Below are 13,294 nucleotides of genomic sequence, written 5' to 3'. Positions count from 1 at the left end.
CCCGGAGTTAATGACCACTTCCTCCGGACTCCTCAGCCTGCGCGTTATCCTCACCGACAGGGTTTGAAACTCAGAAGTAGGGGCTAAGTTCCAGTGACACAAGGGTGAGCGGGGCAGCAGTAAGTGGCAGATTCTCAGTGAGGTGGCCCAAAGGGGCTGACCTCTGGGACCTAGCCCCTCCCAAAGCCCCGGAGCCTGGCTCCCAAAGGTAGGAAACCCTGGCTCCTTGAGTCTGTCTTGAATACCAGTGGGCAGCCGCTGGACTTCAGGGAGCAGACAGGCTGCAGGCGAGCCTGCGCGGACCTTCCCAGGGTCCAAGACCAGCAGATCGGGGTTCAAAGGAGCGGACCTGGAGCTGGGACTTTCCTCCGCCCCAGGCGGGTCGAAGCGGAGGGAGGGAGGAGGACCGCGGTGGAACGCGAAGTATCACATTCCTGGCGGCGCAGCCAATCCCGGCGGCCGGGGGCGGGGCCGGGCCGCCCTGCTGCGGGGAGGGGGCGGGCGGGACAGCGCCGGTGACGTGAGCTCCGCGCACCTGGGCTGGGCAGGTAAGGGCTGGTGCGGGGCTGGGAGCGGAACCCGGAGTCCCCGCCCGGACGGAGCCAGCCGCCAGTGCCCTGGGTCGGCCCGGAGCGCGGCGGTGGCGGCGGAGCGCGGCCGGGCTCTGTGTGGGGGGCTACTCGGTTTTGGAGGCTGCTCAGAGCGGGGACGAGGGCGTCAGCTTTGGGGGCGCTAGGCTGAGGAAAGAGGGAAGTCACCCCCCCCTCCCCGTCCCAGAACCGGTGAGTGCAGTGGGGGGGGTGCGCAAACTCGCGGCGGGGGATTAGTTTGGGGGTCGGTGTCCGCTTCTGGGGGCTGGTCCCACAGCCGGAGAGGGAGCCATCTCTCCTGGCTGAAATGGGGTCTGCCTTCCCTCCCGCTCCCAGACTCCTTATCTGGTTCAGCCGAGGGGCTCCCCCGGGGCCTGGCTGCGCGCCTGGGCTCCATGCTCTTGGGAGGGGGCTTCCGAAGCTTCCCTCCAAGGCCTCGGGGAGCCAGGGGTATGGGGGGAAAGAGGTCTAGTGACAGGTTAGATCCCTTTCTGTTGTTTTGACATTCCCTGGTCTTTTGCCTTGGGCCTGGGAAACACCCACAGACAGGCTCCAGTGGCCAAACCAGGTGCCACAGAGGGAGAGGCTGAGTTGGTCGGGTGTGGTGCTTTCTTATTTTTTTTTGGAGGGGAGTGGGAAATTGGGAGGGGGAGGTGTGGCACTCTTCCTCTCAGATAGAGGAAAAGAGTGGGGAGAGAGCATCAGGACGCCTGAGGAAGACCCAATCAATCCATAAACGTTTATTAAGTGCCTGCTATGTGTCACGCAGTATACTGAGCCATGGGGATACCAGAAGGGGCAAAAGACAGTCGCTGTCCTCAAGGAACTTGGAATGAGAGAGACAACATGCAGATATACATATATATATATATATATATATATAATATACATACACATGTATGGACATCATATATCCCATCTACAAGTTAAATAGAAGGAAGGATACCTGGAGAAGGAGGAAGGTCAGTAGATAGAATTGAGGAGGGAGAATATTCTGAATATGAGGGACAACCAGAGAAAACTACCCGGGGCTGAGATGGATTTTTTGAGAGAAAACCAGGAGGTCAGTGACTTTGGATCAAAGAATATTGTGCTAGGGAGTAAGGTGAAAGAAGATTGAAAGATAGGTTTATAAAAAGCTTTGAATGCCAAACAGCTTTATATATTTGCTCTTGGAGGCAATAGGAAGCCACTGGTATTTATTAGGGGTAGGGAGGGGTGATATGATTGGAGTTTTGTTGTAGGAAAATCACTTTTAAAGACAGAATGGAGAATGAATGTTGAATTGGAGTAGAGAGAGACTTGAGGCAGGCAGACCCACCAGCAGACTGTTGCAACAATCAGGGCAGGAGTGATGAGGGAACATACTACAGAGGTGGCAGTGTCAAAGGAGAGAAAAAAGGAGGTATGTTGTCTGCCTTCCTTGAAGAAGAGAATGAATCCCCTCTCCCCACTTTCTGTCCTGTGCCTTTGGGGTGGGCATTGTAAAGAAGAGGCATGGCATATTCTGGAGGACCAGCCCTGGATGGTTTTCCCTCAGCCCCTCCATCTTTTCCATTTGTGCCCTTGCAGCTGGTGAGTTCAGTCAGATCTGTGTTGTTTTGGAGTTTAAGGCTTACTTTGGGGAAGGAGGAGTTGGAGGGAAGAATTAGACAAAATGAATCAATGACCCTGTGGAACAATATAGGAACAGGAAGTCTCCCCAGAAAAACAGGAGAGATAAATTATATAGGAAGGAAAATCTGTCTTTGTCCAGGCAATTTCTTTAAATTCTCTGTGGAGACTTGATCTTAGGAGCAGCTTCTCTAAGAACCAGTGTCTATGGAGGTGGAGGAGCTTTTGTGAAATGAGTATGTAGAGGGGGCAGCTATGTAGGTGGTACAGTGAATAGAGCACTGGCCCTGGAGTCAGGAGGACCTGAGTTCAAATGTGACCCCAGACACTAATTAACTAGCTGTGTGATCTTGGGCAAGTCACTTAACCCCATTGCCTTACAAAAAGAAAAAAAAGAAAAGAAATGAGTGTGTAGAAATCTTGATAGTTATGTAGACACAGCGTTGAAGGTAAACCTAGCTGAAATGGTAAAATGGATACTGGATGCCTTTGGGTACCCACTTTGGAGACATCTCTTTGCATCATGGACAGTGCAGAGAGTACTGGCTTTGTAGACTAGGACCTGAGTTCATATTCCAGCTTTGTCATTTACTAAATGAGTGACCTTGATATTGGTTAAGACACTTGACTTCCCCTGATCCTCAGTTTCCTCAACTATAAAAGAAGGGGATTAAACTAGGTGACTTCTAAGGTTTCTTTCAGCTCATAATCTATCATCCTATGGTTTTTAAAGTTGTTTGAAGTACCTGCTGTTGGAGGAAAAACACCTACATTTCAGCAGCAGGATATATTAAGCTCCAGGGCTCATCTAACCTGGGATGGGTGACTATATAGGATTTAAAATGGGGGGGCTGACTATATTAGTTGTTTTCTGTCGGGGGGGTGGGGGAGAGGGAGAAAAATGTAAAACTCAAAACCTTGCAAAAAAGTAGTTTGAAAACTACAGTTGCAGTTAAAATAAATAAAATATTAAAAAAAATAATTGGAGGGCTTGAGGTACTTTGGAATTGAATTCTTGCACAGTAGCCTTTTGTGAAGAGTATGTTAGGCAGAGGTATGATCATCTCCTCTCTTAACTTTTCCTTCTTTTTCCTTTTCCAATATCGGGTTCCTTGTGGTTCTCTCTTGACTAGACTGTACTTAATAAATGACCTGGACATGAAGTTTGAGGAGGAAAGTGATTAAGGAAGAGAAAAGGGATTTGTTTTAACTTGTTTACCCCTGAATTTCAAACATCTCCATTTCCTCTTGTAGTAGCTGAGGTCCTTATTTGAGGTCATTACTTGTGTTTAGCTGATGCAGAAAATTTATGCATTCTCCTGGAAGAGGTGGGCTGTTTGGGGTGGGAAGGCTTTGAGGGGAGTTGTGGATCTACACATAGGAGCTTTGATCTTCAAGGTAGGGAGATATTGGTACAAACTGTTATCCCAAGAAGAGCCCTTGCCCTGACCCTGAAAGGGAGCTTGTGTATGTATCATCTCCCTTGACTGAATGCAGGAACATGGTGCTCCTGATCTGGAGCACTGATCTTCATCATCAGTTGGTTCTATCTCCCTTTCTCCCTTTTTCCTCCCTCCCAACTCACTGAAGTTTGTTTTCTGGGCCCAGTGGCCTTTATTTAATGGATCATAGATTAGTCCCATTTCTTTTTTTTTGTTGTTTTTTGTTTTTGCCTTTTTTAAGGCATTGGGGTTAAGTGACTTACCCAAGGCCACACAGTTAGGTAATTATTAAGTGTCTGAAGTTGCATTGAAACTCAGGTCTGCCTGACTCCAGGGCTGGTGCTCTATCCACTGCACCACCTAGCTGCCCCGATTAGTCCCATTTCTTGAAAGTTGATGGTCAGGAGATAGATGTCATATGTATTTCAGGCTCAGAAACAAGATCTGCTAGTATTACAAAAAAATGCTTGAAAAATTTTCTCTGATCCAGCCTGGCTGTTTTTTCCTATCTGCATCTTTGTACAGATAACACAACTGATTATGAAACAAGACTATTTCCACACTTTATAAAAGTTTACTTGTTTTAGTTCTTTAAAGCAATAGGTTCAGTCTAAAGGTGTGGGTTTAAGTTGCCTGGACTACTTACTCCTTGGGTGACCCCCTCAGTTTTCTCATCTGTAAACTGAGTAGATTGGACTAGATCATTGGTCTCTTCTACTTCTTGTGAATCTCCTAGTCTGATCATTTCTCCCTCCTCACCCTTCTTCTCATATCCCCAACCCCAAAGCTAGTATTCCCGGAGAAAGGGACAAAAGGGGTTAAATGCTCTCCTTACTCCTTTAAATTAAGGCTATCACTCATTTAAAGGGTTCTAGTTACAAACCTTGGTAACTGGGTCAGAAGGTTCATGATGAGTACTGGCCCTGTTCTACCTGGCACCTGTTTTTTAAAGTGACCATAATGGCTAAATTAGACTAATTTCCTATGGGTATTAAGACTCTGGGAGTCTGACATAGGGGAAAGAGAATTGGTAGTAGAGTCTGGGTCTCTAATTGGTCTTGTTTTGTGTAGAGTTCCTCTTGAGTGGGTGCCTTGTGCTGAGTCAGCCAGTTTGGTTTCTGACTGATTCAGGGAAATCTTTCTGGGTGTGAGGATGACTACTCCTTTTCCTCCCCCATGTCCTCCTCCTCCTCCTCCTCCTCCTCTTCCTGGGCCTGTTGTGTGCAGAGCAGCTTCCACTAGAGGTTGGGAACTTGAGATGGAACCACTAGGGTAGATGCCAGGAGCTACAGTGGAAACTGTTGAACCTGGAGTCAGAAGATGGCTTTGCAAAAGACATTTTTTAAAATGTCCTTTGTTTTTACAACATAGTTGTGTCTATTCCTCCTTATCTCCCTTCCCCCATTGAGTCATCTCTTATAACAAAGATTTAAAGAAAAAGATGTCAAATTGCCTCCAAAAAAAAAAGAAGAAAGAGAGAGAGAGAGAGAGAGAGAGAGAGAGAGAGAGAGAGAGAGAGAGAAATATAACAAAACCAACCAACACATATAACATTTATGACAATACATTCAATATTTCACACTGGGTAAGTCATTTAAACTCTATGAACTTCAGTTACTCATCTGTAACTGAAGTTAAAATCTACTATCACCCTTCAATAATATCATAAAAACAAAAAACACACAAAAACGATCCATCAAAAATGATTCTCTGCTTTTTCCTCTATGGCCATGTGACTCAGACCTGTCTGTTTGCTCTTGTTGACTCTGCTTGTCCTGTTGTTACCTCTTGTACCAATAAATGTTTTTGAGAATCGATTGCAGACTTTACCCTGGCTAGGGACTACAATCCATCTGGTCAGGTCTTGCAGATGCTGTAGGCTACCTATATAGGTTCACCTAGGTGAAGAAGGTGAGAGATGACTCAGTGAGTGAATGGCTTCTGCTAGCTCTCTGGGAATGGCAAATATGGTATTTAATGATTGATGACCTCTGTCTCAATGGCTAGGCAGAAGAACTGAGTTTTTAATCTGCTTTCTGACTTTCCAGTATTCTTTTTCTGTTGAGGGGAAGAACAGGATTCTCCAGAATGGTCCTGTGGCTGTGACTTTTTTCTCTTGCCAGGTATGATATGGGTAGACATGGAGTCAAGGGAGACCTGGATTTGAAGGTTCAGTTGCAGATGGCTGATTTTTGTTTTTGTTTTTGCATCTTCAGAGCCTCACTCCCCACAGGTAGTGGGCCCTTAAAATCCTTGTTGAATTGAATTGAGTGGGCTTTAAAGTAACCTCGTGCAAAATCTTTTAACCTTAGTTTCCTTCATCTGCAAATTGAAGATAATCATCCCTGTACTTCTTATTTTCAGGGATTATTGTAAGGCTCAAATGAGATAAAATGTAGAAAATGCTTTGTAAATTTTAAAATGCTATGTAAATGATGGTTATTATTATTCCTGGCATGGTATCCATGGGTAGCTAAGATGAAGGGAACTAGACTGCAGGTTTGGGACTGCTGAATTCCTATGGGCACATTGAATACTAAAATTAGTACAAGTGAGGACTTTGGAACCCCAGTATTTTTTTCCCTGTTCTTCCCCTTCCTCCTTCCTTCATCACCTGTGTTGCCCCACCTATTTTCTTAAATGTTTCTTTTTTTCTTCATTCTCTGGTTAAAATGCAGGCTGTGGCCCTCTCTGCCTCCCTTCTCACTCACCCCCTGTTTCTCAAACCTTACTTTCCCCTGTTCTCAGGTGAGATTGTCGAGCAGCACTTGTTAGAGGTGCTTCAGGAAGGCCTCCTGTGTTCCAGCAGGGATGACATCACCTTTTATTTTTCTGTGGCAGGGTTTAAATAGAAGCAGAAATGTGATCTGCTTGCATGATAAGTCTGATTTGGCTAGCACATAAAGTATAAATGGCTTTGGAATAAGAATCAAAAGAACCTTTTAACCTCTTTTCTTTTCTTTCCCACCTGGCATGGTTTATTCCCATATTTGGTTTCTGTACCTTAATCTGATGAAACTGCAGCTCTATCTATCATGAGGGAATAGTAGCTGGGACTAGCTCCCAGTGACTGGCCTAATTCTCTTGGTTTGTTTTTTTCCCCTCTCCCTTAAACCAGATCATGGCTCTCCAACCCCGAAGAGTCCGACTGAAGCCCTGGCTGGTGGCCCAAGTGGACAGCGGCATGTACCCTGGGCTGGTTTGGCTCCACAGAGAATCTAAACGATTCCAGATTCCTTGGAAACATGCAACCCGACATAGCCCTCAACATGAGGAAGAGAATACGATCTTCAAGGTAAAAGCATTTAAACTCTCTGGATGTCTCAATGTCTTGGGCAACATGTCTGCTCTAAAATATAAACTTCTTCTGGCTTTATGAAAATGTACCTGTGTTTAGGTATTTTGTCCAACTTGAACAGGCACAAGATAGCACAAGATGATTGAATGTGCATTTATGTAGCCAAAGCTGGTTATTAATTCTTGGTGTTCAGAAGTATCTAGATCTTACCACCAAAGATCTGTCTAGGTTGATGGGGTCAAGTTTGGCTTTATTAATTTTCACTGACCAGAAGTATTAAGATCCTTCTAGATTGGTGGGTCAAGCTTGACTTGTTTCTGAATGACTTAGAAGAACACGAACCCACAGGCAATAATGATATTTATAATGAACTCAGACTTTCTCTTTTAACTACTCTCCCCTCACCCCAAACCTTTGAAACTAAGATAATGGGTTTGTTTTTGTTTGTTTTAGCACTGATGATTCTTTCCAAATCAACTACTAAATAAACTCAGCCTTTGGTCTGCCTTTCATTGGGTTTGTTTATGATTAGGTCTTTTATATTAGGTCAAATAGCTTCTAGAGAAATACTGTAAATTTGGGAATATTCCTTGGCTTTTCTATTTACTGTATCCTGAGGTACAATAGGGATAAAGGTAAGAGGAAATGTATGGTGCTAACCTCTATTAGCCAACCTGTTTAAAGTCAGAGCTTCATTAGGTCCCTGTAATAATAATGGGTTCCTTGGGTTTCTATGAAAGCTGTATTAGGAGAAAGGTATTACATATAGTAAAGAATAGACTGAGGGTATGAGGGAATGTGATGGATAGAGGGCTTGCCAGAAAAATCTGGATTCAGGTCCTACCTTTTGACCCATCATAACTGTGTCACTGTGATTGTCCAGGCATTTAACCTGTTTCCAACTTATGAAGTTCCCCATGTAGATGAAATCATAGGACTATTGAAACATTTTGTTTCTCATCTCTCTCTACCTTTCCATTCTCCCCATATAAGGGCTAAGAATATATGCTAAGTAAGACCTACCTGATTTAAAAAAAAAATAGACTGAGTCAACCTGGCCCATCCTAGCTAGGTTAGAATAAAAATGAGCGTTTAGATTATTGGAGAGAAAGAGGTGATGACACAGTGGGGAATATCTTTGTTAATTCATCTGTTAAATAGTGATGGGCAAATGATAATACATAACTATGTGTCCAAGGCCTTATTATATTTGGTTCTAAAGAGGAAATGTGGGGCAGCTAGGTGGTGCAGTGGATAGAGCACTGGTCCCAGCATCAGGAGGACCTGAATTCATATCCAGTCTCAGACACTTAATAATTGCCTAGCTGTGTGTGACCTTGGGCAAGTCACTCTTAACCCCATTACCTCAAATAAAATTTTTTAAAAAGAGAGGAAATGTGACTTTTTAAATAATGAGGTCTTTTGCCCTCTCCTCTCCTTCCCATGCTCCTGGCTTCTTTTCAGTTACATTTTTTTTTTCTGTAAGTTTCTTCCATAACTGGGTTGTTTGGTGTATATCAAGTCATAGGTAGGCAATGGGGAGGAAGAGTCTGGTTTTGAGCACATCTGCACAATGAATGGTCTGGTCTATCTTTGTTAGAACTAGGCTTGGTTATGTGTTGGATGGTAGAAGGGAGACCCTTTCTAGCAGGAGTGTCTTCATGTACTTTTGTGCATACTATGTTGGGAAACTTGGGGAGGAGCGTATAGCAGGATAATAATGTCTCCTGGAATGGGTTCTTTCTTCAGGGTACCAGGTTCCCTGAACATTTAGAAGGCTGTAATTATGTCTCAGCTCTTAGGAGTGGAATAAATTATGAAATATCATTAAGTACATGAGGAATGAGACTTTGTATTTATTTATGGGAGATGTCCTTTGGCATCTTATGTCCAATTTTCCCCATGTGCTTTTATTTCCATTATACACATTAAAAGTTCCATGGTTTTGTTGGTGTGGATGTTCTAATCAAGATAACCACCCCTCCATACTTTAGTCTTCATTCCTCAGTACCTTTAGTGGACTGGCTTCATGCATTCCTGTGGTTCCTACTATCGTCTACTGATAATCAATCCTTTCTAACTTAGGTTGTTCCTCTGATGATAAGTTCACAGTCTGTTACTAGGGACATATTTATAGTCTTTCTAACTTAATTAGGAAGGAACTTGCTCTCTCCTCTGTTGACACAGCCTTTGAGAACCTAGAGTCACGAAAAGACATTGGAGTAGGAAATGAATGAAAGCTCACTTCTATTAGCTCCAATTTCTCCCATCCCTGTGAGTTTTGGAAGGATAAAGATGCTTCTTCATTGCATATGAAGAAACTAAGGCCATACCGAAGGCAAGTTAAGGACTTCTATTCTTAGTACTTTACCATTTTGGTTTGATATTCTTGGAGCTGGAAACAACTTTGAGACCTTCTTGTCCAACTTCCTCATTTACAGACGGGGAAACTGAGAGCTCAAGAGATGGAATGACTCGGATGATACTGCTTTTGTTCAATTTATATTTAATATAATGTTGCCTACTGATTTGATCCTTGAAATTTTTGAAGTGATGAGGAGACTATGGCAGTAGTAGCAATTGTGGACATGATATGGGAAGAAAAGATCAAGAGACTGGATATGAATAAGAAGACTGGTGCTGAGTTTCTGGGGTTAAGGGTCTGTAAGTTCTGTATAAATGATACAAGTCACCCACTGAAATTCTCATGTCCCTTCCAAAATCTGTCCAGCTTTGGACAGTAGACTTCTGGTCAGGGTAGGAGTTGGGGTCAGAGATAAAACCAGTAGTAGCTCTGTGGGGAGGCTGGGAAAAGTATGTCCTTTGACCATGCCACTGAGGAATGGGGGGGGGTTGGGGGGAGATCTACAGAGGCTTAGGAAACTGAGCTCCAGTCATATAGAATAGGAAGAGAACTTCTCCATCTCTCTTTTGTGGCAGAGTTTGCACTTCTAAGTTTAGAAAGAGGTCCCTGCATGTAGAATGAGGGGATGGTCCCAATACGCAACAAAAGGTGTTAGATTTAATTTTTAAAAATTTAATAAAAGTATTTTTCCCTCTCCCATCTGTTCCCCTAAAAACAGTCTTTTTTAAAAAATGCAGTAAAGCAAAAAACATTTTCTACATTGACCATGTCCAAATACAGACAGACACCATTATACATGTACATACATGTATGTGTATATATATATAAAATATATAATATATATAATCTATAATATTTATATGATTAATTCCAGAATACCCTGATATATATGTAAATACCTAATATTATAAATATGTAATATAAAAATTTTTATCTCTGTTAGGAGTTGGATAGCATGATTCATCATGGATACTCTAGAATTAATAATAATTGTTAACATTTATGTAATGCCTTCTGTATAAGTGCTTGTCAAATATTGTCTTATTTGTTTCTTATAACAATTCTGGGAGATAAGTGTTATTTTTATCCCTATTTTACCGATGAGGAGATGAGGTCAGGTGACTTGCCTAGGATCATCACACAGGCAAATTTGAACTCAGTCTTACTGATGCTGAGTCCAGTACTCTATTCACTGTATCCCCCTGCCCGGAATTATAGTTAATCATTTTGCTGATCAGAGGTCTTAATTCATTCAGAGTTGTTTGTATTTATAATATTGTAGTTATTATATAAATTGCTTTCTTGGTATTTATTGCTCACTTCACTCTGCATTAGTTCATACAACTTTTCCTAGATTTCTCCCATCATCCTTTCTTACAGTGCAATGATATTCTATTCATCCATATACCAGAATTTGCTACACTATTCCTAATTGATATAAAAAGCTAATTAGATTATCTCAGACTGTCTGGGTGTAGATATCTAGATTAGGGTGACTGAATATCTCTTTCCTCTCCTCTCCCCATCTTTAAGAATAATGCAAAGAGCCATTATTCTGGGTCAGAAAAGTGGTAGACCTTTCTAAACCAGACGTATAGGATGAGATGATCCTCAGATCTTTTTCTGGTTTATTTCCAATCTGCTGACCCTTCTCTTCCCATGTTCATGTTTTGGGCTACAACTGCCACCTGTACCCCATCACTTCAGAGCCTTCATGGATCCAAGTCAGCAGGCACACAGATGTAAATATTACTCTGACAAAAGCGGTACCACTCTGCTAGCATAAGACTCATATTTTGATTGTTCAGTGTTTTTGTTAAATGATTAGTTCTTTTGAATTTGACCAAAACCAGAATATTCTTGGAGAAAATTTTAGGTTTTGTCAATGGGGACATGTTCAAGAAAAGTAAATATATTAGCTAGAACACCAGAAGGAATGTTGGTTCCTACATCTATTTCTTCTTGCATAAGCTTGATCTGTGACTAGAGATGATATAATTCTTTACAGTCTCTCTCTCTCTTGGCTTGCTTTGGAAATGTGCTTGGAATGTTCATAATCAAACATATTGTCAAGGGTTCACTGAACTTTCTCAAGGGAAGCTAGCTGTAGATAGTAGAGCAGATAGGATTGCTGTAAGCTGATAATCTAGCAACAAGCAATTATTTGGGGGTATGTGATATGTACATTTACATTTTTTTGCTATGACTTTAATTTTAAAAAAATTAATTAGGCTTTGTTTTCTCTCCCTTTCACCCCATTCCCATTGGAAAAAAAATAGAGAAAAACAGAAGTCTTATAGTCTTATGTTTAGATGAGCAAAACAAATGCTCACAAAACAAATACTCACGTTGGTCATATCTAAAAATTCAGCAAGTATTTATTAAGCTCTTACTATGGGCAGGGGATTGTGTTGGCATTGGTGATAAAAGTCTTGGACAAGATCATAGATCTAGGACTTGAAACCTCAGAGACCATTCGTTTTAGCTAACCCCTTCATTTTATGGGTGAAAAGAAGGGAAATTGGGAACCAGAACAAGACAGATCTTTAAGATTCATGACCCTCAGCAGCAGGGGCCAGAAGTATGTTGGCTAGGCATTAGAATCCTGGGGAATACATTTGTTTCCTCACTTCCTGAAAGTTTTTGGTCTTTGATCATTTAGTTACGACAGCCCTTTATTTACATTGTGGGACTGAAAAGCAAAGAGAGAGGAGTAACAGAAACATACTTCTGGTTCATCTGCCAGCCTTTTTTTTTTCCTCCTTTAATTTGAACCAAAGACTAAAAGAGGGCAGCACTAGAGCTCCAGGATATATTTTCTACTTTTAATATGATTGTGTTTGCCCATGCCCATGCCCGGGATGGCACAAATTGTGAGGTTTCCTACAGCAACCTTGGCTTCTAGGACTACAATGGTGGGGAAGTGGTAAGGCAGTTTGGTGAGTGTGCTAGTGAGATATATGGCTTTCTGATGGTTCTTGACAGCAGCATGATCTCTGTTCTCTGTTCTGCCTTCACCAGGCCTGGGCTGTGGAAACTGGGAAATACCAGGAAGGAGTTGATGACCCCGACCCAGCCAAGTGGAAGGCCCAACTCCGATGTGCGCTGAACAAGAGCCGGGAGTTTAATCTAATGTATGATGGCACCAAGGAGGTTCCCATGAACCCGGTGAAGATATATGAAGTCTGTGATATCCCCCAGCCCCAGGGCTCAATTATTAACCCAGGTGAGGCCCCAGTTACTTTGGGAGAAGGTGGGCAGCATGCCAAGGATTGGAATCAACTCTTAAAGAGATAGTATCTTTTAAAACAGTCGCATAATGTCGAAAGACTGTTCAAAGACAAAATCTTTTTTTTTTCTCAGAGATATTGAGAAAACAAAAGAAGCAGATGACCACCACTTTAAGTGATCGGAGGTGTTGGGTTGGGTTAGGAAGATATTGTATTGATCTAAATAGAAGGTATTCCTCTAATTAAAATGAGATCTTTTAAAGAAAAAAATAATCTAGATCTGAAAATTTTTATAGATTATAGGCTGCATATAATGTTTAATGCATGCTAAATTGAAAGTGGGTTGTAGAAATATGTATTTTCTATTCAGTTAGTCAGGAAACATTTATTAATCACCTATATATATATGCTTGGCACTGGGCTAAGAACTGAGGATAGAAAAAGACAGTCCCTACCCTCAGGGAGTTTAATGTTTAATGGGGGGGGCAACTTGCCAATAATTATGTATAAACAAACTATATTCAGTATATCTTGGAGGAACTCAACAGAGGAAAGGCTCCAGAATTAAAGGGGCTTGGGAAAGGCCTTCTGTAGGAGGCAGGATAAATATTGTAATTCTAAAGGACAAATTCAGGGGGACTTCTGAACATATTTTAGCTGGGATTTGAAGGAAACCAGGGAAGCCAGGAGATGGAAGTGAGAAAGAAAAGCATTCCAGGTATGAGTTATAGTCAGAGAAAATGCTCAGAGACAAG

At 42.2% G+C, this 13,294-nt stretch overlaps 1 protein-coding gene across 6 annotated transcripts in view; it reads left to right on the top strand.

Annotated features, from left to right (window-relative positions):
* Nucleotides 1-676: 676 nt before the first annotated feature.
* IRF6 (interferon regulatory factor 6) overlaps nucleotides 677-13,294 on the top strand; it is a 28,509-nt gene continuing 15,891 nt past the window's right edge. The window contains exons 1-3 of one of the 6 annotated variants that reach the window (XM_074222577.1): nucleotides 677-782; nucleotides 6,765-6,941; nucleotides 12,331-12,535. In XM_074222577.1, the coding sequence (XP_074078678.1) occupies nucleotides 6,768-6,941; nucleotides 12,331-12,535 (379 nt within the window). In that variant the 5' untranslated portion in view covers nucleotides 677-782; nucleotides 6,765-6,767. Of the gene's footprint in view, nucleotides 783-4,678; nucleotides 5,770-6,764; nucleotides 6,942-10,282; nucleotides 12,249-12,330; nucleotides 12,536-13,294 lie in introns of those variants that run through there. The other 5 variants (XM_074222578.1, XM_074222575.1, XM_074222576.1 and 2 more) reach the window with 5 other exon arrangements.

Source organism: Macrotis lagotis, chromosome 2, assembly GCF_037893015.1.
Source record: "Macrotis lagotis isolate mMagLag1 chromosome 2, bilby.v1.9.chrom.fasta, whole genome shotgun sequence".
NCBI classification, from domain to species: Eukaryota; Metazoa; Chordata; class Mammalia; order Peramelemorphia; family Peramelidae; genus Macrotis; species Macrotis lagotis.
Note: the sequence above shows the minus strand (reverse complement) of the source record. Positions and strands in the feature narration are given on the sequence as shown.